The sequence below is a fragment of the Saccostrea echinata genome, unplaced genomic scaffold, assembly GCF_033153115.1.
Source record: "Saccostrea echinata isolate AGI-Se365-2 ecotype Australia unplaced genomic scaffold, CSIRO_AGI_Sech_v1 ptg000054l, whole genome shotgun sequence".
NCBI classification, from domain to species: Eukaryota; Metazoa; Mollusca; class Bivalvia; order Ostreida; family Ostreidae; genus Saccostrea; species Saccostrea echinata.
Genome location: NW_026889803.1, coordinates 9,889,300 through 9,916,012, shown reverse-complemented (window position 1 = coordinate 9,916,012; position 26,713 = coordinate 9,889,300). Strand labels below are relative to the sequence as shown.

The 26,713-nt window shown below is 32.9% G+C and overlaps 1 protein-coding gene across 3 annotated transcripts; it reads left to right on the top strand.

Annotated features, from left to right (window-relative positions):
* The first annotated feature begins 11,291 nt into the window (after nucleotides 1-11,291).
* On the top strand, nucleotides 11,292-20,165 carry LOC133205250 (uncharacterized). Of its 3 annotated transcripts, XM_061341018.1 has the most exons (6): nucleotides 11,293-11,630; nucleotides 11,763-11,845; nucleotides 13,669-13,821; nucleotides 16,619-16,736; nucleotides 18,131-18,361; nucleotides 19,729-20,165. In XM_061341018.1, the coding sequence occupies exons 1-6, from the start codon at nucleotides 11,424-11,426 to the stop codon at nucleotides 19,942-19,944; spliced, it is 1,008 nt and encodes a 335-aa protein (XP_061197002.1). In that variant the 5' UTR covers nucleotides 11,293-11,423; the 3' UTR covers nucleotides 19,945-20,165. The 3 variants fall into 3 exon arrangements, with proteins under 3 accessions (XP_061197003.1, XP_061197002.1, XP_061197000.1); XM_061341019.1 differs by having other exon boundaries at nucleotides 11,292-11,845; nucleotides 18,131-18,374; nucleotides 19,729-19,904; XM_061341016.1 differs by having other exon boundaries at nucleotides 11,295-11,845.
* Nucleotides 20,166-26,713: the final 6,548 nt, after the last annotated feature.

The window sequence follows — 26,713 nt, the reverse complement described above, 5'->3', positions numbered from 1 at the left end:
AACCTAGGCCCTATACTTGGCACTGAGGGCCATTGAGCGGTGAGGGATCTTTTTTGTGCCAGCACCTTCTGCAACACGGGGCCTCCGTTTAAACAGGCTAATCGGAAGAACCCTTCTCCAGTTCCCACAGTGGGATTTGAACCCACCAGAGCCAAAACTCACTCATATAGAAAAATTGTATTTTTTAATGAAGAATTGATCATTTTTTTAATGAAAAATTGATCAATTTTAACCTCTTTGGTATATATACATGCTATTTCATAGATGATCAATTTCAATCTTTGTGGGATTTTTACGATTTGTGGAGATTTTACATGAAGTATACGATAATTATAATATTAAATGAAATATCAATAAAAAAGATTTATCGTAATTGTGATTTGACTTTTCACTTTTTTTCTAAAGGCTATCTTTTTTTAAAAAAAAAATGATTGTTTGCCCTCTCCTGTCCGACTGACTTAAACGGACCGAATCAAAACTTTTTTTAAACCTCCAGAAAACAATTCATTCTTTCCGAAATTTTCTCATCCCATTAATAACTGTTTTAACTTCATATTCTGAAGATTTTTTAAATCTAAAAAAGAATATTATCTACCTACCTACCCATTTTTTTATCCTGAGTCTGGAGAGGGCAAGCAAACATTATTTTACTTCTTATGAAACAAAGCATGTCAAAAAAATAACAATCCAATGCTTATATTTATATTTTCAGATTTACATTTTAAGTGAATAAATAGAGGATATTCAATGTTTTGTAGATGAATATGGAATTATTTCACGAGTGGGACAGGATTTTTTGATATTTTCACGAGTGCGAAGCACGAGTGAAAATATCAAAAAAATCCTGTCTCACGAGCTTGACGTCATAGTTGAGAGGTCATAGCTTAGCAGTTGTGAGATTGAAAACATTACATAGTATGGATTTTAGCAACATATTTGGGAAGAAATTTGCAGTTTTAGCTCTATCAAGATGGTTAGTTACTATCTCTATCTTATGACAGGCCAGAAATTATTTTTTTACTTACTTTGATATCCTTTCACACTGTGAGAGAATATCATTTTGATATCCTTTCACACTGAGAGAATATCACTTTTATTCAATAAATAAATCACAGTATTTCACTGATGAAAATGTAATAAAGTTCATCTTTACTTGTTTCAAAATTAATTTCAAAAGTCAATTCGCTTTTATATGCAAACAGTAGGCCCTATAACAGCAGGGACTCCTCTAGTCCGAAATACCTGATGTTTTCCAGGCGTTTTTCACCTTTTTTTTTTACGTGCCAGATATTTCGGACTAGGACTCCTCTAGATAGGACATATAAATGGAATATGATGTCACTTTAGTGAGAGCATATTGATTGATTGATTGTATGCTGTTTTACGTCCAATTCGAGAATTTTTCACTCATATAGAGACGTCACCATATACCGGTGAAGGGCTTCAAATTAAGACCTTTATTCGGCACTCAGGGTCATTGAGCATTGAGGGATCTTTATCGTGCCAACGCCTACCGTGACACGGGGCCTCGGTTTTTAAGGTCTCATCCGAAGGACCCGCAACTTTCACTCTCTGTTTGCGCTCTGTATTTACTTTCAGTGTTCAAAGACCATTCACTCACCGTTCACTCACCAATTGTTCAGCGTTCGCTGACCTATCATGTGGGAGAGTTTTCAGGGACTGTAATATTGACTCAGATTAAATGTTACTCAAGTTTTCACTTACATTTGTCTTTTGTGTGACCATTCCAAGTAGGCCTCGTTTTAAAAAAGAACTTTCCAAATACGCTAGCAGTTCTCCAACATGCTGGGCATATACATTTGATGACAGACCACCAATAGAGCTTGTACTGGAACTTGTCTCCTCACTTACTGTGTCTAATGTTGATGATGAAGTGCGTAATTTTTTCTTAACTGGTGAAAAATCTGTTCCTTCTTCAGGATTTTTTTTTCTTTTTACCTATGATGTTCTTCATATTCTCTATGTAAACTCAAATATAAAGAAAATTAGTAAGATTTTATTTTTTTATTCCAAAAATAATTGTTCTTAATCTGTTCTCTCAAAACATCACATGATGATAGTTATTTTACGTAATCAAATCTGATTACATTATTCTACTAATTTCATTAAACTACTATTAGTAAGCGAATCAGAACAATGAATTAATTAGATCATGTGCTGGTAAAAAGTTAAGTATAGTCCTGACTGGACATAACACAAGAGTGGACCCAGGATTCTTTCTGTGTTTGCTTTGGTTTATATCTAAGTATTTGCTCCTTGTACCCCTTGGGTCCACTGAAAGATAATGCTACCTCAACCTTTCAAATTAACTTTAAACGCTCAATTAAGCGTGAAGGGATTGACTGATTGATTGTGTGTTGTTTTAAGTCCTTTTCGAGAATTATTCACTCACATAGAGACGGCACCATATACCTATGAAGGGCTTTACTCGGCACTCAGGACCTTTGAGCAGTGAGGATTTATCGTTTCTGATTGACAATGTCTATGTTGTTTTTGGAGATCAGGTCTTCCAACAATCTTTTGGAATTCCCATGGGCACCAATTGCGCCTCCTTATTAGCAGACCTATTTTTGTATTCATATGAAGCAGAATTTATTCAAAAACGTCTACATGAGAAGAAGAAAACACTTGTTGTGGCCTTCAACTCGACATTTCTATATATCGACGACGTATTATCAATTAACAATACATGTACATGTAGTTACTTTCATTCATATGTCAACTCGATATATCCCAATGAGCTTGAAAGAAAAGATACCACTGAATCTGACAGATACCACTGAATCTGACAGATCTGTTTAATTTTCATATTTAGATATTTTACTAGAAAAAGACGTTAATGGTAACCTAACAACAAACCATTATGATAAACGTGATGACTTCAACTTTTCAATCGTAAACTTCACTTACTTACGTAGCAATATGCCCTTATCACCTACATATGGGGTTTATGTCTCTCAGTTGATTCGATACGCAAGCGAGCATGTATGAACAATTTCTAAAACGAGGCAAGCTATTGACAAACAAGTTGTTGAAACAAGGATAATTATCAACGTTTGAAGTCGTCTTTTTGCAAGTTTTACGGTCGATACAATGACCTTTTCAGCGCATTCAACCTATCATTGAGTCAAATACTAACTGACGTTTTTCATACTAGTTGTTAGGCCATTATCTATATAATGAACTGTCAACGGATTTTTCAGGTTTGTTTTTTTCCCGATCATGACAAGGAGCAAACGGCGGGTGTGACCGGTCGGCAGGGGATGCTCTCTCCTCCATAGATTTTTTACCAGTTGATTTTTTTTATTAAGAAGAGAAGGAGATACATGTAACTCTTCAAGGATATGTGAAGGTCATGAATAAGGACAAATTCCACTCTTAAATAAATGGAAATTATGTTTCAATATATACAAAATATTCAACCCTTACATATATGTTCCAAACATTTAGAAGGAAGCGGGATGAGGAAGAAATGAGCAGTTAGATTTTCCTCAGTGTCCTCAATGAAGCTCTAATTAATGAAAGATTAAATAATATATAAACGCTTGTATAGCTGTTATTGCACAAATTAAGATCACATTCTTCTTGCAATAAGAATTAGCACTATCTAACTTTAGTATGACAACATAATCCTGAGATGTATTACATATCTCATGTCAAGAGTACATGTCCTTTAAAATTATTATCTCAAGTTTCAAAGTCGATGTTTTAAAGGGGAGTTTATCAATAGAATGGTACAACTATATAATTCTACCATAGGTATTTAGGTTTTTGAAACTTTGTAATTTTGCAGTGGTACGGATCTTTTATGATGCTAGTTTTCAGGAAGTGACTGAAAAATGCCAGCTTTTTAACACAGAAAGAAGTCGGACAGATGAGAAATACTGTTATCATCTTGCGCTATGGAATCATGTTAATGAACAGAAAATACAAGTTACAGGAGCTGTATGTCTGTGTCTAGGCGAGGCAAAAAAATTCATCCATAATCTAGAGAGAATCTTCAAGAATTTAGCATTGCAGGAAAAGAGTTGAAGAAAAGGATTGAATAATGAAACATGAAACAACAATTCCATAAAAGTCATAAGAAAGATTAAAATGAAGAACTGTATTTCTGCAAAAAGCTCTTGCTTTAAAGAGAACGGATACAGGACAGCTGCAATAGGCAGGAAACCACAAAAACAATTTAGGAAATGTTATAATTTATCATCCAAGAGTATATCAAAGTCCTACCAATTATTATCTGTGAATTGTGTTTTAGTTAGTGAAATAAAAAAATAAGATGAACAATCATTTTTAAAATATATTTGCTGTCTCGTTACAAAATATCGCATTGTAACAATGTGACGTTAATTTGTGCGAAAAACCATGTGAGTTTAAAAAGTGCTGTTAAAGGGGCTTGGACATAGATTTGAAGTTAATATTTTCTCAAATTTTCTGTACTTATTATCATGACTTGTATGTTGCTAAAGCATTTAGCAGGAAATATAATAAAAAAGTGTTCAGAAACTTCTTTTATCTATGGAAATTATTAAAACTACGATTTTCGGGACGCGTTTGGTTGACACACATCCTTGCTCCTCACGAAGTAAACTTTATCCATATAATACTTAAGAAAATTAGAAATTTTATTGTGTATTAATGAAAAATATTAAAACTATAATTCAGAAAATTCAGAGTAGAAATGTAAGAAAGCAAAGCAGCCCAATATCGTCAGTCCGAGCTCAATGATGTGTACAGAGTTTAACAAATTGAATACATCCGGTAAAACGTAAACATTAACAATAACAGAGCTCGTGCCCTGTTTACAAAAACAGATATTTGACGTGACGTAAAGAATGGCATTGTCATTGAATTCTTAGAATATTCATGTAAGTTCAATTCATTTTACTGGTTAAATTTTTTGAATAAGCATAGACATTTAAAATGTAAACAATGCAAATATTGTCCAGGTCCCTTTAAGTCGGGGCGCTTATATGTCCGTTGCATATTTTTCAGATTATTTTGGGGGATTGGCTGTATGTTTTGTTTTTGTTTTGTTTGTTTGTTTTGTTTTGTTTTTCTTTTCTTGTTTAATTTTTGTTGTTGTTGTTGTTGTTTTTTCTTTGCCAGAATCTGTTGCCAATTTCAGATTCCTCGATTTTAATCTTCCATTCACAATTATAGTACTACATGTACATGTAGGCTTTATCGTGGAAGCATTATAGAAATGATACTATGTAAAGTCTGAAATTTTTTGATGTTTTACCACTACAGAAATTCCAACTTTAATTATATAAGTTTGGCTTTTCCAACTTTAAAGTTGCTTTACCAACTTTAAAGTTACTTTTCCAACTTTAAAGTTGGTAATTTGAACTTTATGTTGGTAATTTCAACTTTATGTTGGTAATTCCAACTTTAATCTTGATATTTCCAACTTTAAAGTTGGTAATTTCCCTTTATGTTGGTAATTCCAACTTAAATCTTTACTTTTAGAACTTTACATGTAACCTTGGCTTTTCTAACTTTAAAGTTGGAAATTCCAACTTTAATTTTGGTTTTTTCAACTTTAATCTTGTCCTTTCCATCTTTGTATGGCTTTATACATGTATATTCAGATACTTTGTAGCTGGACTCGTGTTGCCGTTTTATATAATTATGTAATTACAATGGAAAGAAAGTAATCATTAAATTATGATGAAAGAAGGAATTATTTCATTTTGTTTTTATATACAGAATTGATACATTTATTTCTGTTGTATTTGTAGCGTGTAATATATAGTGTTGATTCATCCTATATAGCAAACACCTTATAATGCTCTCATTTGTTTACTCTTATTCTCTCATACAAAACAAAATATATGGCTGATCTCTTAAATAGGCTTGGTTGAAATCCTGCCATGTATGGAGTTGTAGGAAGTTATTCTCTATATAATTATATAAGATGGACCAAAAGAAAATAAGGGTTTTTAATTAAAAGTTGGAAGTTATATGTGAGGTCATGGGGAAGGACAAGGTTAAAAATAATTGACACAGATTAATTGCTCACCAGTCTATTTCAGTGTATTAATTTTGCATTTATAAAATTGGTAATTTAAAAAAAGCTAAGGAAAAGGGCTAGAAGAAGTTGGAAAAGCCAAGATTAAATTGGAATTACCATTTTAGAAGTTGGAATTACCAACTTTAAAGCTGGAAAAGCCAAGATTAAAGTCGGAAAAGCCAAGATTAAAGTTGGAATTACCAATTTAAAAAAATCACTAATACGCTAAATTTTTTCAATTAATTGAAATATCTGACAAGCAAGAATAAAAAGAGAGAGAGTGATTAATTTGTAATTTGTAATATCAGCTTTAAACAGGAAGGCCTTTGATGCTGATTTAATTGAAAAAAAAATGCCTATATTGACTACTTCGTAGTTAGCAGTTTGAACAGTTTTAGAAACTGTTTTGCAGTAATTAGACGGGTTCGCATCAGATTATGAAACGTGTGTTCTACCCAGCGAAACATTTCTTTTTCCTTTTTTTTTAGCAGGTGTTATATCTTTTTCATATGTCAGTGGTTCAACAAAATGATAATACAAGTATAGCTTTTTTTCCCCAAAAAGCTTTGCTGTCCTTAACAACAACCTTGAACTGTAAACTGATATACTAGTACAGCTATACATCCACCTATAAGGCCGTATTATTTTTGAAAACTGTATAGTTCTTGGCTTTTTTTTTTTACAGACATTAACCCAACAATATAAAACAGGTTAAATTGATGCAAAGCATCAAATCGGCCGCAAAAATACTTTCATCATTTTGAAGTATTTTCACGAGAAAGAGTCATAGAAAAAAATCCATTTAGAAAAAAATACATGAAACATTTTTACACTTGCTTTACTTTACTGTGCATTATTTTTACACTTTAATTTTCAGTGATCAATATTTATCCAAAGCAATAAATTCATTATTATGAAAATCAGACTGAGATAAAAGATAGGAATGTATTATCATCAAACTGTTTGATTCAAGGACAAAGGCAACATTTCTAAAATAATTGATTATGAATGTCTGCATGCAAACAAAAAGATCGTACAAATTTCACGTGCTGATATCCTTGATCTTTGTCACGTGATAATGCCGATTAGTGTGTGATAGATATGTATGTGAAGTGCAGGAAAAAGACTGCATTGTGTCACTTGCAACTGTAGTGTATTCAAAACAAAATTCAGTTCTTATTCTAATTTATTTATTATTTTAGGCCCTGTTTATTCATATCCGGAAACTCAATACGTTTTGTTTTATATCTTACGCACGCCCGTGTTGGGGAGCAGTTCATGAAACACATTTTTGTAAAATCATAAAATTAATAAATATGTGATGAGAAATTAAAAACAAGTTGAAACATAATATCAACCATTTAGACTTAGTATTAAGCAAAATTTTAAAAACTTTTAATCATAACTTTCATGTATGGATCAATGAGGAATTATTCCAACGAAGCAATGAAAAAAAAACATCTCATTTCCCCATGTGCACATTCTAACATAACCACAAATAGATCGGCCGCTGCTGTGCATGCAGAAAAAGAACTTTCTGTTATAATCATGTAAAATTAGAAAAGTCAATAGTTTTAGTTCCTATAAAATATGAAAGTTTCAGTTTCATTTACTGCAATTTTCTTTCGTTCGTTTTGTCGATTTTTTTAAGAATGAAAATCTTGAAAAACTGTTAAGTAGTACGAAAATTAGTTCCCCAGAAAATAATCTCCGTGGCCATAAACAGCATTTCAGTCAAAGAAATAATTGAAAATTTTAACATCATGCATTTTCTACCAGTCATATCAAAAGAGAAGAAGAACTGTTTTATTTACCGACTCCACCTTTAATTAACAAAGTATTTTTAAAGTCAATCTAACTAGAGAAACGTTCATGAGGTCATGGTGAAAATTTAAATTTGAATGTATAACACGTATCATGTATATCAGCAAGGACTGCAGTTGGATGTTTTTACGGATAAAAAAGTACTTTTTAAATTTGACATAAACAAATTAGAAAGTAATGAAACATATATTCAGGTCCTGAACAACATTGGGAAGGGGGGGGGGGGGGGCAACGGAATCAGCATAAATGGATTATTCACATCGTTATTAATATTGACATTTTTTTTCTTTTCTTCTTTTATCGAAATCATGAAAATAGACGTATATGTTAATAGTACAGTAACTGTAAAATAAACAAGAAAAGACAGTTTTATAAAAGAACTATATGCGGTATATGCATATTTTTGCCCCCACAAAAGTCATATTTTGAATATATCTTGAAATGTGCTGAATTGTATATATTGTATAAAAATTTAAATTAACAAAAAATATTATAGTTTCAAAGTAGGTTATTAGCAATTTTTGTTCCTATGACGTCACAAACTATTCGGATTTTGTGTTGTTTTTCAGAAAGAGGAAAAAATGGACAACATTTGTTCAATTTTTACTATAAAATTTATAGAGCGCAGGCCTGCTCCAGAACAATATTGACATATTTCATTGATATTAGGTATATATACAGTGCATCATATATATATATATATGCATACATTACTATGCGAAGCGGATTATAAAACAGCGTAAACTGACCCAAACCAGGTTATACTCGAATAATTTGGCCAAGAATTAGAGTCATTCCTTATAATTTAATTCTAAAATCATTAAACTACTGTTGGTGTAAAATTTCGTTGCTTTTTATTAGTTCAAATTTGCCGCTCAATAATACAACCCTAGTAACGGAAGTGATGGGAAGCAAGGGGAGGTAAAAACTGATACATAGTCCTAGCAGCCATGTTTTTTGTTTACATGTAGTAAGATCCGAGTTACTGTTTACATTTATTAAATCTGGAATTTTCCATGAATCCCGAGGACTGGAAATGAGAGGATTGCATGGATACAGACGATTCAGCTGGTTGTCAGGGGGGTGTGTCCCCATACCAAACCAGGTTATACAGATATAATTTGTGTTCCTTTTTGGATATTAACCAATCAGAGGCTAGAATACAAACAAAATTAAATTATTTTTGTGTATACTCACGCGTAGAAATATACATGGTGAAACTCGCGGTAAAGTGACGTCACAATGAGGCTACAGAGACGTTAATAAAAATGTAACGATATAGGGCAGCAAGAAATTCAGATATTGAGCATAATATTGTTGCTTTTGAACTTGTAAAATGTAAATATAAGGAATGTTTTCAAGTTTAGTGTGAATTATTGGTGTGTAAATCACACAGACTTGCACGTAGGCATATTTTAGGCATATATATTAAATGTGCCCACGTGACAAGTCTGTGTGATTTACACACCAAAAACTCACACAAAACTTAAAAACATTCCTTAAATGTAACAAGTAACAATTCAATTCAATTCGTTTATTGACCAATTAAGGGCCCTCATGGGGCAAAAAGAAAGTACATTGTTAAAATGTATATAATGATTATGATCATACACACGAAATACAATATACATATACATAAGAGGGAAAGAATTGCTTGATTGATAGAAAAGACATACAAGTAGGGGAATACCCAAAATATTTTATATGAACATAAGACTTGTTTTATAGGTATATATACAGTGCATCATATATATATATATATGCATACATTACTAAACCATATACTTGAAAGTATCATACTTTTACATAATTAATAATAATAAAAAAAAGTTACATTCCTAAAATTTATGGTAATATTTTTTGTAAAAATCTTCCGAGAGAGTTTAGTATATCTAGTTCTTCGCAATTTAGAATCCAGAATAATTTTTGTTTATCAGGCAAATCTGTAAAATGTTTTACTTTAGATGAGATCAGGTTAAATAGGTCTTCTCTTTCCTTTGAAAATTTGCTACAGTGAATAAGGAAATGTTCTTCATCTTCAGTTTAATTAAGCATACAATTTTTACATATTCTCTCTGATCTGGGTGTGTTATTATATCTGCCTAATTCTATGAAAAGTCTGTGCGCTGATACACGTAATCTACATATTGGTTTTCTGTATTCAGGTTTTAATAAAATTAGATATTTTTCCAATCTAAAATTGTTCTTCAGAAATAAATAAGTGACAAGTTTGCCCTCTTTTAGTGTTTCATTTGAGTGTTGCCAATCAAGTGAGTATTTTTTATTCATGGATTGTTTTAATGAATTCATAAAATTACTCTTAGTATAGGACATTATGTTTGGGATATCAAGAATTTTTAGTAACATAATTGAAAGTTCTGAAAATCTACCATCAAATGCCGATAAATTTTTACAATTAAGTTCAAGAATGCGTCAAAAATAAAAAAAAAAACAGTTACACATGATCTATTGTATCTATCATATTTTATGTGAAATCAGTAAGTACTTTTTCCTTTAGGCACTATTCCATCGATACCTCCGACAGGTGCGTCAATATACTCATTTTTACATGTCAGTCATAATTATAATTATGAACGTCTTTGCCAATTAAAGGATTAATATGACATACCATATTGAATACGGCCTAAAATATTTCATTTTTCGTTTCAATTTATCCGTATATGCTACACGTTGGAGATAACGTAGCATGACGTTATTACATATAAAATATGTTATATTAACGTTATTTTCTCTGTTGTTGATACTTTTCCTAAAATGCAATTTAATACCATTTTTAAAAATCGTCAAAGCTAATTTTCTATGTCTACAAGTTTAAGATGAAGGGAGAAAAAACTAAACTGGAAATTTATTTTCTAATTAATACGTTGACATATTGTAGAGGGCATGGTGACGGAGTTAGGTTCATTGGACGATATGTACACGGATGTGATTAGATAGAACGTTCTATCGTTAGATATTGTCCTGCGGACCCGGTGGTGAGGGCTTGTCCCGAGACACAGCTAGATTATTCTAACTAGGATGTGATACGCGTTCTATTTATAGTAGTTTTGTATAAGTCCAATATTAACTGATTTTTTTTTTTAGATAGTTCTGAAAACAATGTTTAAGTTCATTACTAAGTGTAGCAAACATGAAACAAATAAAAAAAATAATTCAGAGAGTAACCTGACGTGTTTTCCGCTTATGGTGACGGAGTTTGGGTAGTAGGGGATATATCTGCATCTGGATGAATTAATTTATTAATTAACTTAAAACAGCAAAAAATAACATTTGATAATTTTTATTTTTTAAAAATAAAGACAATATAAATTAGATATGGAAATAGATATAAACAATTTAATATTTATATATAATGTTCTATTCTCTAGATTAAATGTAGCGCGAAACGTCTTAGCGCAAAAGGTCTTTGGGGACGAATGGTCTCGGCGAGAAACGTCAATAGGAGCGAAACGTCCCGTTACCCGACGGAATACGAATTTGCTACGGTACAATTTGGTCTGAAAACTTTAAACGTGACACAGAGAGGGAACAGAAACAAAAGATGAAAAGTGAAAAGAAAACTAATGATAAAATGGAGAAAGAAGAGACACCCTCCCCTCCGTTGTCAAGTACAATGACAAAGAATGACTCTTCAACAAATAGCGATTTTTCTTGTCCCAGTTCGCATGGAAGCTCAGACAAAAACGACTTTCCAAGTAACCCGAGCTCTTGGTCTAATGGTTTGATAGATAAATTTGGCATTAGAAGGGTAATGACAAGCCCATTTGAACTGGTACGAACAGAATGGTCATTATGTAATTTGACAGACGCTGAATTATCTAGAATTGATGAAATTGTTAAAATATGCAGTTTACCGTGTGTTGATTTCGATTCATTGGAGGAGATACCATATGATGAGACCAAACCTTATAAGCAGTGGGTACAGGAGTGGTTTCCAAAGACAACAGTCAAAGAGCTTAAATTGTAAGTTGATATTATTGAAATGGGAGACTGAGCACTTTTAGAATAGCAGGGCAATTCATCATCAACTAAATAAGACTTGTACACAGTTTATCCAAAAGGACCTACTTAAAAATTGCATACTGTATGATTTCATTTGGTTTTCATGAATCAATCACTGTGCCTGACTGTGGTAACATTAGAATGTGTGGAGGCTCAATTTTCATTGATTTTGTGAGTCCCCTCACACACAAATTTACATCCTCAACAAATTATAAATTAATTCATATGGCCTAGCAAAGATGATTAAATTGAATTATGAAAAAAAAAAAAAATGGGCAAAAATTAAGACCATCATTGAGCAATGGAAAAAAAGAAACTTAACTCCTATTGAAAGAATTACATTATTAAATCACTTCTTATATCACACCTTAATCATATTTATTACTTTACCAAACCACCATTAGGTGTTGTAAAAGGTCTTAAATTAATAAATTGATTTTTAGTTCTTTTATGGAAATCAAATCTTGAAATGTATAGACAAGATAAAAAGATTAAAAATCAGTAAAAAAAAAAAAAAACAGTATTCTATTAGTCCTGGTATGTAAAGGAAAAAAAATATTTACATGATCTTTTAGATGAGAATAGTAACTTCTTAACATTAGACAACATTCAACAAAATTATATGATATTCATATCAACCATTTAACTTATACAGGCATACAACAAGCAATACTGATAAATTTAAAAAGGTATAACTTTTGTAAATTTAAAATGGATACATTCATAAACCAGAAATTCCATGCGATATCAAAGTCTTTGTGTTGACCAAAAAGGATCAAAGCCTATGCATGATGTGCAAAATAAATCAGTAATAAAACCTGTGGGTATGGGAAAATGGTCAAATTTCTTCAACTTGACAGATACACACATGCACTGGAAAGCAATTTAGTATCTACCTTTTGTAACAACCCAAAACAGTAAATTACAATGGCTTCAATATAGAATCAATCATTATATATTCTAATCTATCATGATTCTATGTACATTTTGTAAAGCAGAGGAAGAAACAATATATCATTTAATTTGGCAATGTTCAGCTGTACAGCAATTTCTAGATGATTTTGTTAGATTCTGTCACCAAAAAGACATTTTACTAAACATTCACTTTTGGAGTTATAAATAATACAATATCATCAAAATCTTTAAATATTTAGCTTATGTCAATGAAGCAGTAAATATACAGAGTTCGTTGTCAAAACCTTAGCTACTTTGTTATCTATCTTTTGGTTCTCTTGCCCTCTCTATTGTTTATTTGTTTCTTCTCTTATTTATGTTTGATTTGTTCTCATATGCCATGAATGGGCCCAGAATTGGAAATAAAGAATTTACTTACTTAAATAAAAAAGAAATATTCTTTAAACTTTACTCTCGCAAGTTGTAGCCTAGTATGTGAAATTTGGATCAAATTAAACTTTCAAGAAAAAGAGTGCACTCAAGGGAAGTTACTCTAGATCATGTAGATAGTTGCGATTAAATCTATGGATTTCATGTACCATTAACCCCGGCAAAATCCCAATGACTGAAATCTTATAGGCAAAATCCCAATGACTAAAATCTCATAGCCAGCAAAATTTCTTGTACAGGCAGTTAATTTTGCTGGTTGCCAGCTCTTATTGAAAACACTGCAGACTATTTAAAAAAAAACAAAAAAAAAACAAAAAAACAAGAGGCCCAGGGGCCACATTGCTCACCTGAGCACTTTGGCTAGGAAAAAGCAGAAATCAGTTCAGTCTTGAATAGTTTAAATATAAAAGTGGTTACATTTTTTTTTATTGGCATTTTAGGTTCAGTGAAAACTGTGAAGAGTTTGGATATTTTCTGTTTGACACCATGCAGCAAATACACCAGCCCGAAAAAAGAGAGAGCCAGTTGCCATATGAAATTGATTATCAAATTCTCTTTGAAAAATTTCTTAAATTGTTTGAATTTAAAGTCATGTAAGTATATATACAAGAACCCTGGTACATTTCTAGAACCACTGGTACTAACCGACTGTCCATTACTGCAGTAATCATCATCCAACATAGCAATGACAGGAAAAAGTCATGAAATTCTCAGGCTGAGAACTTGCCTAATGTGAATACTAGTGAAGTTTTTTAAATTAAAAAAAAATTCAATGGTTAAGTGGACCTTTGATTTGATGAAATATACTGGTCCAAACAAATATTCATTGGTCCATATTTGAGTTACATAATTAAAAAAAAAAAAAAAGAAAAATTTATTCAGTATTTCTGACTATGTGTCCTGTTCCATCTCTTGGTTTAGGCAGAAACAGAATGAGTAAAATGAATATTATGAATTGTGTTTAGCTTAGTGTATAGATCAGTTTCAAAGAAATTGTTCAAGATTTTTTCATCAAGCTTTAAACAAAGATACATAAGAGTGAGAGCAATTAAACTGTCACAAATTTAGTAAAATTAGATTTTTTCTTTAGTTCACATAAATTTAAAACAGTTGATAAAGACATACATCTGACATATATATATAAACACACTAGATGCATTGCAAAACATTTTAAATTGGTCAATGACATAATTTCAAAGTAAATGACATTGTCAAGTTTTAAAAAATCCTGCATTTAATTTTTCTGCCATGTAGCTTCATGTTGTGCTAAATATATATAGTAAAGAAGACCTGAGAATGTCTTGACCTTCTCTTTCATCACCATATTGGATGATGGATGCTGCAGTAATGGTAACAATTAATACCAGTGTAGAACTATTCCTTAACATTTCTTTTATGAATATCCTGGAATACTCTAAACATTCATGAAAAAGTGCACTCCAAATTTAGCTCCTCAATACTGCTCTTCAGCTGATAGTGTATTCATGAATTAGCCATTGGGAGTCAATCTTCTATACATGTACATGTATTTATTTAATTTGTGATTATATTAACGTACTTGAAAAAGACAGGTAAGAAGAAGATTGAAACGCCATTAAGAACCCTCTCTACACTAGCACTGCACACTAATTATTAAGGTACCTCTCTGCTGGAGCCCTATTATAGTGATCAGTCAGTCTGTCAGTCCACCCAATTGTCTGTCCTATATCACTTTTCCAGAGTATATTTTATCTCCCCTTGGTCTAATCCTGCTAAACCTTCATCAATAAAGGATGTATATGTAGTGACCTTGAACCATGTTTCTAGATCAAAGGTCAATGATACATCAAATCTATGTAAAATCCTTGTCTGGAGCACATTTTCTTCCCCCTTGCTCCTGTCTGCTCCAAACTTCAACCATAGATGGCTTGTTGGTAAAGAATAAAGTTTCTAGATCAGAGGTCAAGGTAATTGCACATCCTTTTAGAAAACCCTTGCCTGAAGCATATTTTCTCTTGTCATAGCCCTATTTGTCTCATACTTCATCCATAGATTGCTTGTGGATAATGGGTGTGCAGTGACCTTGAATCTTTGTTGTGAGCATATTTTTAGCCCACCTGAACCGAATGTTCAAGTGAGCTTTTCTGATTACCTTTTGTCCATCGTCCGTCTGTCCAATCGTCTGTTAACTTTTCACATTGTTGACTTCTCCAGAGCCACTGGGCCATTTTCAACCAAACTTGCAAAAAAGCATCCTTGGATGAAGCGACTTCAGGTTGTTCCAATGATGGCCTAGGGCAACACCCTCTTTCAAGGGGATATAATTAAGAATTAGTGAAAATTTAATAGCATCTTTTAAAAATTTTCTCCTCCAGAACCACTGGGTCAGAACAGATGTAACATATATGAAAGCTTCATTACATAGTGTAAATTCAAGTTTGGCAAAGTCATGACCCCTGGAGTTAGGACAGGGCCACAACAGAGGATCAAAGTTTTACATATATTTATGTACGAAATATCTTGAAAAATCTTCTTCTCAAGAACAGCAAAGCCTTCATTAATCATATTAATATAGAATCTTTCTCAGATAGTGTAGATCACATAGAATTATATTGGAAATATCTTCAGAAATCTTTGTAAGAACAGCAAAGCCTTGAATAGTCATAATTATACAAAAACATCCTCAGATAGTGTAGATTAGTTTTGTTCAAATCATGACCCCTGGGGAACAGGGGGTCTGCAACAGGGGATCAAAGTTTTACATAGGAATATATGGGCAATTTGCGTAGAAATCGTCTTCTCAAGAACAGCAAAGCCGTTATAAATCATATTGATACAGAAGCATCCATAGGTAGTGTACATATAGATTTAATATTGTTCAAATCATGACACTCCAGGGGTAGGGCAGGGCCACAATAGGAGATCAAAATTATACACAGGAACACCTCGGAAAATTTTCTTCTCAAGAACAGGAAAGGTGACGGGTTCAGACACCTGTGCCAAAATGCATTTTACAAGAGCTTGCGGAAAATAAGGGATCCTTGTTGACTGTAGTGTACTATATTAGATCTTCTTGGGATGAAATTTGTAAAATTGATATGGAAGCAAACTTATATTTAATTTTTAGAGCAATGTACATGTAGCTCATTGCCTTCTGTGGTGTTTAATTGTCATTGCATGACAATTAATCACAACAAGAGGCCATATGGGTCACATTGCTCAAATTATGATATTGATGTTAACTGGCAAACAGAGTGTTTTATTAAGCTTTTGCAGGGTTGTGTTTAATTACAGGTGATTCATATGGGCCACAGACCATTTGTGCTGATATGGTTACTATGGAGTGCAGATGTGTATTACTACATGTTCTAATTTTAAAAAAAAATTGTAAACAAATTATTTGATTTGTAGGACACAATCATATTTACCAATGGGACATGCCACAATATTTGGACAAGAAATCTCCTCAAAAGCTGATATTCTTGTCACTAAATGTGATGATCCAAGGATTATATTAAGTGTCTGTGAGGTAAGACTTAAACTTTAAATCATATGTATACATATACATTATGATGGATTATGATAGAGCTGGAGATTTTAGCACACCTGAGCTAAAGGCTTAAGTAATCTTTTCTGATCATTTTTTTTTATCTTTTGTCTTCATCATCGTTGTTGCCAGTTGTCATACTCATCATAAACTTTTCACATAAGCTAAGGGAATATACTTGTGAAATAGACACAAAACACTTGAAGTGATTTGTTTATCATAGTTACATTGAAAAATAATGATGCTGCCGTCATTCTTTTTACTTCGACCATGTTAGTCATGTGGTTTTTGACTTTTGACCTCTAAACCCCTTAGACATTGAGGTACATACCATGCTTACTGACATAATGCACCTTATTTGCTTTATTTTTCTGCTTTTGAGGAAAGTTGCACAGGTTACCTGATTTCGCAGATTCAACGATACACACTATTGTGTATTATATGTGATTTCATGGGTAATACCTGATTTTGGGTATTCTCTCCATCTGTTGAGCATTAAGTTGGGCAAGTGCTTTGAGGTCATATCCACCCTTTCAGTTTATAATTTGTCAGATATCTTTAAACCAAATGGCCAGTATTATCAAAACTTTTAACTTTGGCTTCCCTTCATGGTAGCTTAGTCAGTAGAGCGCTCGCTCTATGATCAGAAGGTCATGTGTTCGAATCACGGCCGCGACTGACTTAAGTTGATGAAAAAATAGGTAGTAACTGTTCCTTCGCCAAGTGCTCAGCACTTTGTAGTGAAAGTTGTGGGTCCTTCGGATGAGACCTTAAAAACTGAGGCCCTGTGTCACGTTAGGCATTGGCACGATAAAGAATCCTCACTGCTCAATGGCCCTGAGTGCCGAGTAAAGGTATAAATTTGAAGCCCTTCACTGGTATATGGTGACGTCTCTATGTGAGTGAAAAATTCTCGAACGGGACGTAAAACAACACACAATCAATCAATCCCTTCAAACTTGTGTGTGTAAAGTTAATTTGAATGATGGAGGTTGCATTCTCTTTCTGTTGACCCAAAGGGTACAAGGAGCAAATACTGAGCTAACCAAAATCAAACACAGAAACAACCCTGGGTCCACTCTCATGTTATGTTATGTCCAGTCAGGACTATACTTAACTTTTTACCAGCACATGATCTAATTCATAGTTCTGATTTGCTAACTTATAGTAGTTTAATGAAATTAGTAGAATAATGTAATCAGATTTGATTATGTAAAATATGATTTAAGAGAACAGAAGAAGAACAATAATTACTATTTTTGGAATAAAAAATACAATCTTACTAAAGTGTTTGTTAAGACTATATTAAAGCATGATCAAAACTAATTTTTTGTTATATTTAAGATTATAGAATATGAAGAACATCTTTTAAATAGGTAAAAAGAAAAAATCCTGAAGAAGGAACAGATTTTTCACCAGTTAAGAAAAAGTCATGCTCTTCATCATCAACATTGGAAACTGTAAATGAGGAGACAAGTTCCAGTACAAGCTCTATTGGTGGTCTGTCATCAAATGTATATGCCCAGCATGTTGGAGAACTGCTAGCGTATTTGGAAAGTTCTGTTTTAAAACGAGGTCTACTTGGAATGGTCATACAAAAGACAAATGTAAGTGAAAACTGTAAGTAACATTTAATCTGAGTCAATATTACAGTCCCTGAAAACTCTCCCACTTGATAGGTGAGAGAACACTGAACAAATGGTGAGCGAACGGTGAGTGAATGGTCTTTGAACACTGAAAGGTGAGCAAATGCAGAGTGCAAACAGCACTCAAACGTGAGTCAAAGTGAACACCAATACATGTAAATGCAAGATGAATGATTTATTCTGAATGCTTGGAATGTTATGAACTTAATTATTATTGGACATTTTTGGATCATGAATATTTGTGCATGAAAATTACATTGATGAATATTCATGAACTCTGCTTTTTCATGAATATTTCACATATAAAGAAATATATATAAATATAAAGTTAAAAATTTTCTTCTGAAGATAATGGAGACTGTAATTAGAGCCTCGCTCTGCGGGCACCCTATAGGGATCAGTCTTTTCATCTTGCATGTCTTTCCATCTGATATCACTTGACTGAACCATATTTTCTCACCACTAGGCCCATTCTGACTCATATTTCACCCAGTTGGTGCCTTTGGGTAAAGGGTTTGCAATGACCTTCAACCAAGTTTCTAGCTCTTTGGTCAAGGTCATAGCTGATCCTTTTGTAAAAACCATATTTCCTCTTCCCTTGGCCCAATCTTGGTCATACTTCACCCACAGAATGCTTTTGGGTAATAAGTGTGCAGTGATCTTGAACCAAGTTTATAGGGCAAAGGTCAAGGTCATAGCAGACATCTGTGTAAAATCCTTCTCCCAACCATATCTGTAGGGGAGACATTTATGTACATGGAAAATTCTATCTCAATTATATGAAGAAGAAAAAAAGACAATTTTTCGAAATTAGAAATGAAGCATGCTTATTTCCATCTTCCCAAGTCAAGGGTTTCTGATCCACTCCGCTCCACATAAACCCTTGATCAAATAGACCAACAGGTTAGAAAGCGCTCTCTGATTTCCCTCATTAAAGTTTGCATGAGCCAATCAAAAACATTGTTTTATCTAACCAGAAACTTAATCGTTATTAACAGAAAAACACACCTGTCGAGTTATTGTCCCAACGAAAATATCTTTACATTAAATGACCAAGTTAAAGGATTGTCTCGGCTTTGGAGTGAATTTATTAACAACTTTCAATATTGTCTCACATTCTCTATTTAAATCGCTTACTCTAATTGGTCAATAGCAGAGGGCAATAGAGTTCAAAACGTGTAATTTCACTAGATGGTGCGATAGTAAACCCCGTCAAAGTCAGTCTATTTGGTCAAGGGTGTATGTGGAGTGGAGTGGATCACAAACCCTTGACTTGGAAAGATGGCTTATTTGTTTAAAAGATTTAATAGTCAAATTTATTTTTGCAGGTATTATTTACTTTCCTGAAAATCAAACCAGAAAGCTTTGAAAAAATAAAAAGAAGAAACAAACCTGGATCTGTGAAATTTGATTCAACAAAGGATGAAGAACCAATATTATTTTACACAAAACAGCTCAATTTCTTAAAGAGTGAAGACCGTAAAATAATTTTCAAAGCATTGATTACTATGAGAATTATGGAAGTTAAAGATTGGGATTACTGAATTTTTTAAGCATTACAAATGCTTAAGTGATTTTTTTGGGCAGCTTTTTTTTTGGGCTGTCTTCATTTTTGGGTCACCTGTGTCACCAAGATAAAGTATAGCTATTCCTGTGTGTCAGTAATGATATACTTCAGCTTTGTAACATCTGTGTGGAAAGAACACAACTTGTCAATTTAATTATCCTTACCCCAGGGGCCATAAATTTTTGGTAAAAAGTAAAATTTGTTTGGTCTTCTTTCTGTAGCAAACAAACTAAATACATGGTTTGAATAATCATGAACATTTCTACCATTCATGAAATTCATCATGAATCCTGTGTCAACAGTTCTGCTGTTTGGGCAGGGCTATGAGTGAAGATGCAATAATACATTTGAAAAATGTCCATCTTTACCTTTGACATCTAGCATATATACTGAGGGCATACTGTGGTTTTATCATTATGAACACTTATTTTTGTGGATTTCTTTTTGAGTCGATTCTTGAAATTGAATGTTCATCAAATAAGAAACATGACAAAAATCTTATTGGTAGGACCATTGTCCATAAAATTATGATTCATAATTATACCCCCCTGCAAACAAAGTTTAGGGGGGGTATATTGGAATCACCATGTCTGTAAGTCTGTCTGTTTGTCTGTAGAGGAGATTTGTCCAGAGCTGTTCTTGGAGACTATTGCATGGATATGTCTGAAAATTTGTACACTTTTTATTCATATGAAGGTGTGCACCTGGTATTTTTATCATGATTGGATAATTTTTCTGCATTTTACAGGTGTTTTTTTTTTTTTTCATTTTTATTACGCGATTTTGTCTGGACCTTTTCTCAGAGACTATTGCATAGATTTGTCTGAAAAATTTGTAAACTTTTTATTCATTATATGAAGGTGTGCACCTGCTATTCTCATCATTATTGGTTAATTTTTCTGCATTTTACAGGTGTTTTTTTGTTTGTTTTGTTTTTATTGACTTAGTCATGTTGGATTTATATAGGTCTGAGACATAGAATCTAGAACTGCCAGTTGGTACATCTGTACAAAAATGTGAACTACAGCTTAAAACTACTCATTAAAACTAAAAATAAAATCACCAAGTATTAAAAAAAGTTTTTTTGACAGATAATCCCTACAAATCCAAGAGTCATGCAGTAACCCTATTAAATATGTTGCATCAAGATTACACAGTTCTTTTTTTTCCATTATATAAAGTTTTGTAACAGATTAAAAGGAAAAAAATCTTTGTTTTCAATAGAATGACATAGATATACCTTTTCTATTGTACACAGTGCATTACAAAGCAGTTATCTTAAATCCATTTGTCCCTTGGGATTAATGAGTGGATATGCATCCAGTTAAAGATTAATTAAAGGAGTTCAATGTGGGAAACTGTTAGGGCATCTCTGATCAAGCATCTATATATGTATCTCCTGGGAATTTGGCAGAAGAATTAAAGATCTCTCTCAATTTATAGTCTGTCAAAATGCATACATGAATTTACTGGATGACCAGCCTTTTATTTTTAAAATGACTTGGATGTAAAGTTATCAAGATTAATTTGATTTTGTATAATTAAATATGATTTTTTTTTTTCAACAATTAATTTGCAGAGTGTCATGTCTCATGATGATAGATAGTTGTAATTTATTTTTTCAATGTAATAAAAAATGTAATAATTAGTATTGATGTTTTATTAGGTTGCACCTTAGTTTCCTTCATTAAAAATATGTAATGAGCAATTTAAGTAAAGTGTGAACACCTCTTAGATGCATAAAATATTAGTGATTTGTCACTTCTCTGAAAAACCCAGCGGGGGTATTTGTCCCTTTTGGACAGTTCTAGTTATTATTGAAGTGGTGAATTTGACTAAATCAACAAATACTGTAGATTCCTTATTTTACATGAGTACTTAATATCATGAAATGGCCCTTGGATGACAAATTGCGAGAAGTATAATTCGCGAGTGGTTGCTTTATCAGGAGTTTTTACATGGATTTCAGCACCATAAAAATTAAAGCAAGTAATTTTATTTCGTGAGTGGTTCTTCTTGCGTAATTATGCGATAATTAATTCCTCGTGTACATTTAAGAATCTACAGTATGCTGAAACTACATTACTTAATTTGTACTAATAAGATTAGCAAGGATACAAACCTGGGGTAATGGTAATGTGTAATGGTAATGCATTGTAATCATTATATTTTTTCAAAGTAATGGGGTGTAATGGATCCATCTTTCAATTACAAGTAATTGTAATGTATTACTTTCAAAAAAATATCAGTAATGATCATTACTTTTCAATTACATTTCAATTACATTTTGTATTTTAATATCTTTTTATTATGTCCCTGGATCGAAAGATCACGGGGGTATATTGTTCTTGTCCTGTCTGTCTGTTTCTCTGTCTGTTGTCAACTTTAACCTTGCCCATAACTTTTGATTGGTTGGAGCTATGACTTTCATATTTCACAGGTGTATTCCTTGTGACAAGACCTTTCTTTGGGTACCATCATATTTGACCTTGACATTGGAGTTAGACCCACTTTTGCGAAATTTTATGAGACTTTAACCTTGGCCATAACTTCTGAACAGTTGGTGCTTGGGATTTCAAACTTCACATGTGTATTCTTTGTGACAAGGCCTCTTTTGGATACCAACAACTTTGACCTTTTAACCTTGACCTTGGAGTTTGACCTACTTTTGAAAAATTTAACCTTGGCCATAACTTTTGAACAGTTGGTGCTTGGGGTTTCAAACTTCACATGTGTATTCCTTGTGACAAGACTTTCCTCTGGGTATCAACCTCTTTGACCCTTTGATTTTGACCTAGGAGTTTGACCTACTTTTGAAAAACTTTAAACTTAGCCATAACTTTTGAATGGTTGGTGCTAGGGCTTTCATACTTCACATATGTAATCCTTGTGACAAGACCTTCCTTTGGATACCAACAACTTTGACCTTGACCTTGACGTTTTACTTACTTTTAAAAAATCTTAACCTTCGCCATAACTTTGAACAGTTGCAACGAGGGCTTTCAAATTTCACAGGTATATTTCTGGAGATAAGACCTTTTTTTTGGGTACCAACATTTTTAGCTTTTCTGAGCCAAAGTCTCAAAGAGCTAATGCTATGGCCATTTGTGCGGTGTGCGTAAACTTTTTAGAATATGGGCCGTAACTCAAGAACCCCTTGGCCAATTATTGTCAAATTTGTCACAGGGTATCCTTGGCCCAAGGGCTCCCGTTTATACTAAAACTAGGATTGTGACCCTTTGAACAAGGGGAGATCATTAGAAACAAAAGTACTGGTTGCTAAAAATCTTCTTCTCAAGAACCACTGGGCAGATTATCACCAAACTTACACAAAAGGATGAGGATATGTTGTAGATTAAAATTTGCACAGGGATTTACCCTGGGGCAAAGGGCATGGTCTCAAGGTCACTTCAAAGTTGAGCAAAAATTACATTTCATTAAAATGTTGATATTTTGCTTACTTTAAGGACTAGGATCATCAAATCTTGTCAGTTGATGCATCTAAGGACCTCATATCGTTGACTCAAAAGTAGGTCACGGTGACCTACTTTTGAAATTTTGCGGCCATTCTTTTTCAAAATGATTTAGAGGCATATTTTGAACAATTTAAGGCCTATGATCATCAAACTTTGTCAGTTGATGTATCTTGGGTCCTCAGAGTACGTCGACTAAAAGTAGGTCACCTTGACCTACTTTTTGAATTTTGTGGCTTATTTTTTTGAAAACAATTAAGGTCACTAAATCGAATACTGAGAGGTTTAGAATCATTAAATCTTGTAAGATGATGCTTCTTGGGGCCATAAAACATATTTATTAAAAAGTAGGTCACAGTGACCTACTTTTTGAACTTTGCAGGCATTCGATTTCAAAGCCTTTTAGAGGCATAATTTGGACATTTTAAGGCCTATGATCATAAATTTTGTAAGTTGATGCATCTTGGGTCCTCAAAAATCGTCAACTGAAAAGTAGGTCACTGTGACCTACTTTTCAATTTATATGACTATAATTAAATGTTTCAGGTACTAATTGGCTTAGAATCATCAAACTTTGTCTGTTGATGCATCTTGGGTCTTCGGAGTAGGTCGACTGAAAAGTAGGTCACCGTGACCTACTTTTGAAAATTTATGGCTTTAATTAAATATTTCAGGTACTAATTGGCTTAGATTCATCAAACTTTGTCAGTTGATGCATCTTGGGTCATTGGAGTACAACAACTCAAAAGTAGGTCACTGTGACCTACTTTTGAAAATTTATGGCTGTATTTGATATTTTCGGATACTATTTGGCTTAGAATCATCAAAATTTGTTAGTTGATGCATGTTGGGTCCTAGGAGTAGGTCGACTGAAAAGTATGTCACCGTGACCTACTTTTCAATTTATATGACTATAATTAAATATTTCAGGTACTAATTGGCTTAGAATCATCAACCACTTTGTCAGTTGATGCATCTTGGGTCTGCAGAGGTAGTCGACTGAAAAGGAGGTCACTGTGACCTATTTATGAAATTTTATGGCTTTATTTAAATATATCAGGTACTTATTGGCTTAGAATCATCAAACTTTGTCAGTTGGTGCATCTTGGGTCCTCAAAGGATGTCATATGAAAAGTAGGTCACTATGACCTACTTTTGAAATTTTATTGTTATAATTTTAAAAAATATTTTAGGTATTAATTGGCTTAGAATCATCAAACTTAGTTTATGCATCTTGGGTCCTCAGAGAATGACAAGTGATAAGTAGGACACCATGACCAACTCTCAGGTACTTATTGGCTTAGAATCATCTTGGGTTCTCAGAGTGTTTCATCTAAAATGTAGGTCATGATGACCTACTTTTGGAATTTCAAGGGTTTATCTAAATATACAGGATACTTAAAGTCTTCAAATAGAAGTGATAGGTTGTACAGTTTATCAGAAGAGCGATTCAAGGCCCTTGGGCCTCTTGTTTACATGTATCTTTTGGCCAACACACTGCAAACACTTGTGAACATCTCAGTTTTATATTATTTTTCAAATGTCATAGGTATAACACCATGAAACAACTGTTCGATTATTACAGATTACAGTACAAGTTTTTCAGATTAAAGTTTAAATTTTACACTTTAATGTGTAAAATTTACAATTTAATGTGTAAAATTTACAGATTAAAGTGTATAATTTACAGATTAAAGTGTAAATTATACAGATTAAAGTGTAAAATTTACAGATTAAAGTGTAAATTTTACAGATCAATGTGTAAATTTTGCAGATTAAAGTGTAACTTTTACAGATTAAAGTGTAAATTTTACAGATCAATGTGTAAATTTTGCAGATTAAAGTGTAACTTTAACAGATTAAAGGGTACAATTTACAGATTAAACTTTAAGGCTAAATTTTACACAAAGTGTAGAAATTAAAAAATAAAAAGTGTCAAATTGGCACGAATACGCTTCCGTATGCATTCATGTATACATGATATATTTAACATGCCTCTGCTTATGTAATGCCAATACCTTTAGTTAGATGTTTGAATAAAAATTAAAGGTTACGTCTCTACTTCTAAATTAGATGGATATTGCTTCAGAAAAGAACAATATGACCAGAGTCTCTGGTTTGTCTGTCCGAATATTCTCAACCAGAGAGCAATAGCTCTGCAGCTAATAGTCAAGAGAAGATATTAACATACTCTATTTTTAGCTCACCTGAGCCGAAGGCTTAAGTGAGCTTTTCTGATTGAAATTTGTCCGTTGTCTGTCGTCGTTGTAAACTTTTCACAATTTCATCTTCTTCTCCAGAACTACTGGGTAAATTTCAACCAAACTTGGTGCAGAGTATCCTTGGATTAAGGGGATTCGAATTTTGTTCAAAAGAAGAGTAATGCCCTATTACAAATTAGTGAAAAATTAATGGCTTCTTTTAAAAATCTTCTTAAGAACCACTGGGCCAGGAAAGATGAAACTTTTGTGGTATCATCCTCAGGTGGTTTAGATTCAAATTTGTTCAAATCATGACCCCCGAGGGTACGGTGGGGCCGCAATGGACGATCATAATTTTACATAGTAATATTAAGGGAAAATCTTTAAAAATCTTCTCAAGAACAACAAAGCCATCATTGGTCATATTTATATGGAAGCATCCTTAGGTGGTGTAGATTAAAGTTTGTTCAAATCCTTACCCCCCCTGGGTAGGGTGAAGCCACAATGGACGATCAAAGTTATACATGTAGGAGTATATAGGAATTTTTTAAAAAAAATAATCTTCTCAAGAACAGCAAAGCCATGATTGGTCATATTTATATTAAGAGATTCGAGTACATAGAAGGTCATTGAACTGAAAATTATTACATGTTAATCTGCCACGTTAGATCGTTCTCCCTTGTTACAGAGAAATATCTTTCATACAGATGAAATTAGACATTTTAAAGCATATCGTCAAACTTAACCAGAACTGAGGGATTTCAACAAAAATCTCGGAAATTGTATAGAAGGCGAGACAACTCTAATTACGAACAAAACTAGTTAATTTTGTGACGATCGAACATTGAAACAGGCGGACATGGAAAGTTCAAACAGAACGGTAATAGTATTTGTTTTATCTGATACGTGTATCTCAAAATTTTGTTATACCTTTAAAAATTTGTTCCTATATAAATCTTTACTAAGAAAAGTCTTACTAACATTTTCAATGTTTTACTGAGCGGTCATAAAAAATCGATGTATGACCGGGGAGCAAGATATTGGACCTGTCGATGAGATATTGGACCGCCTT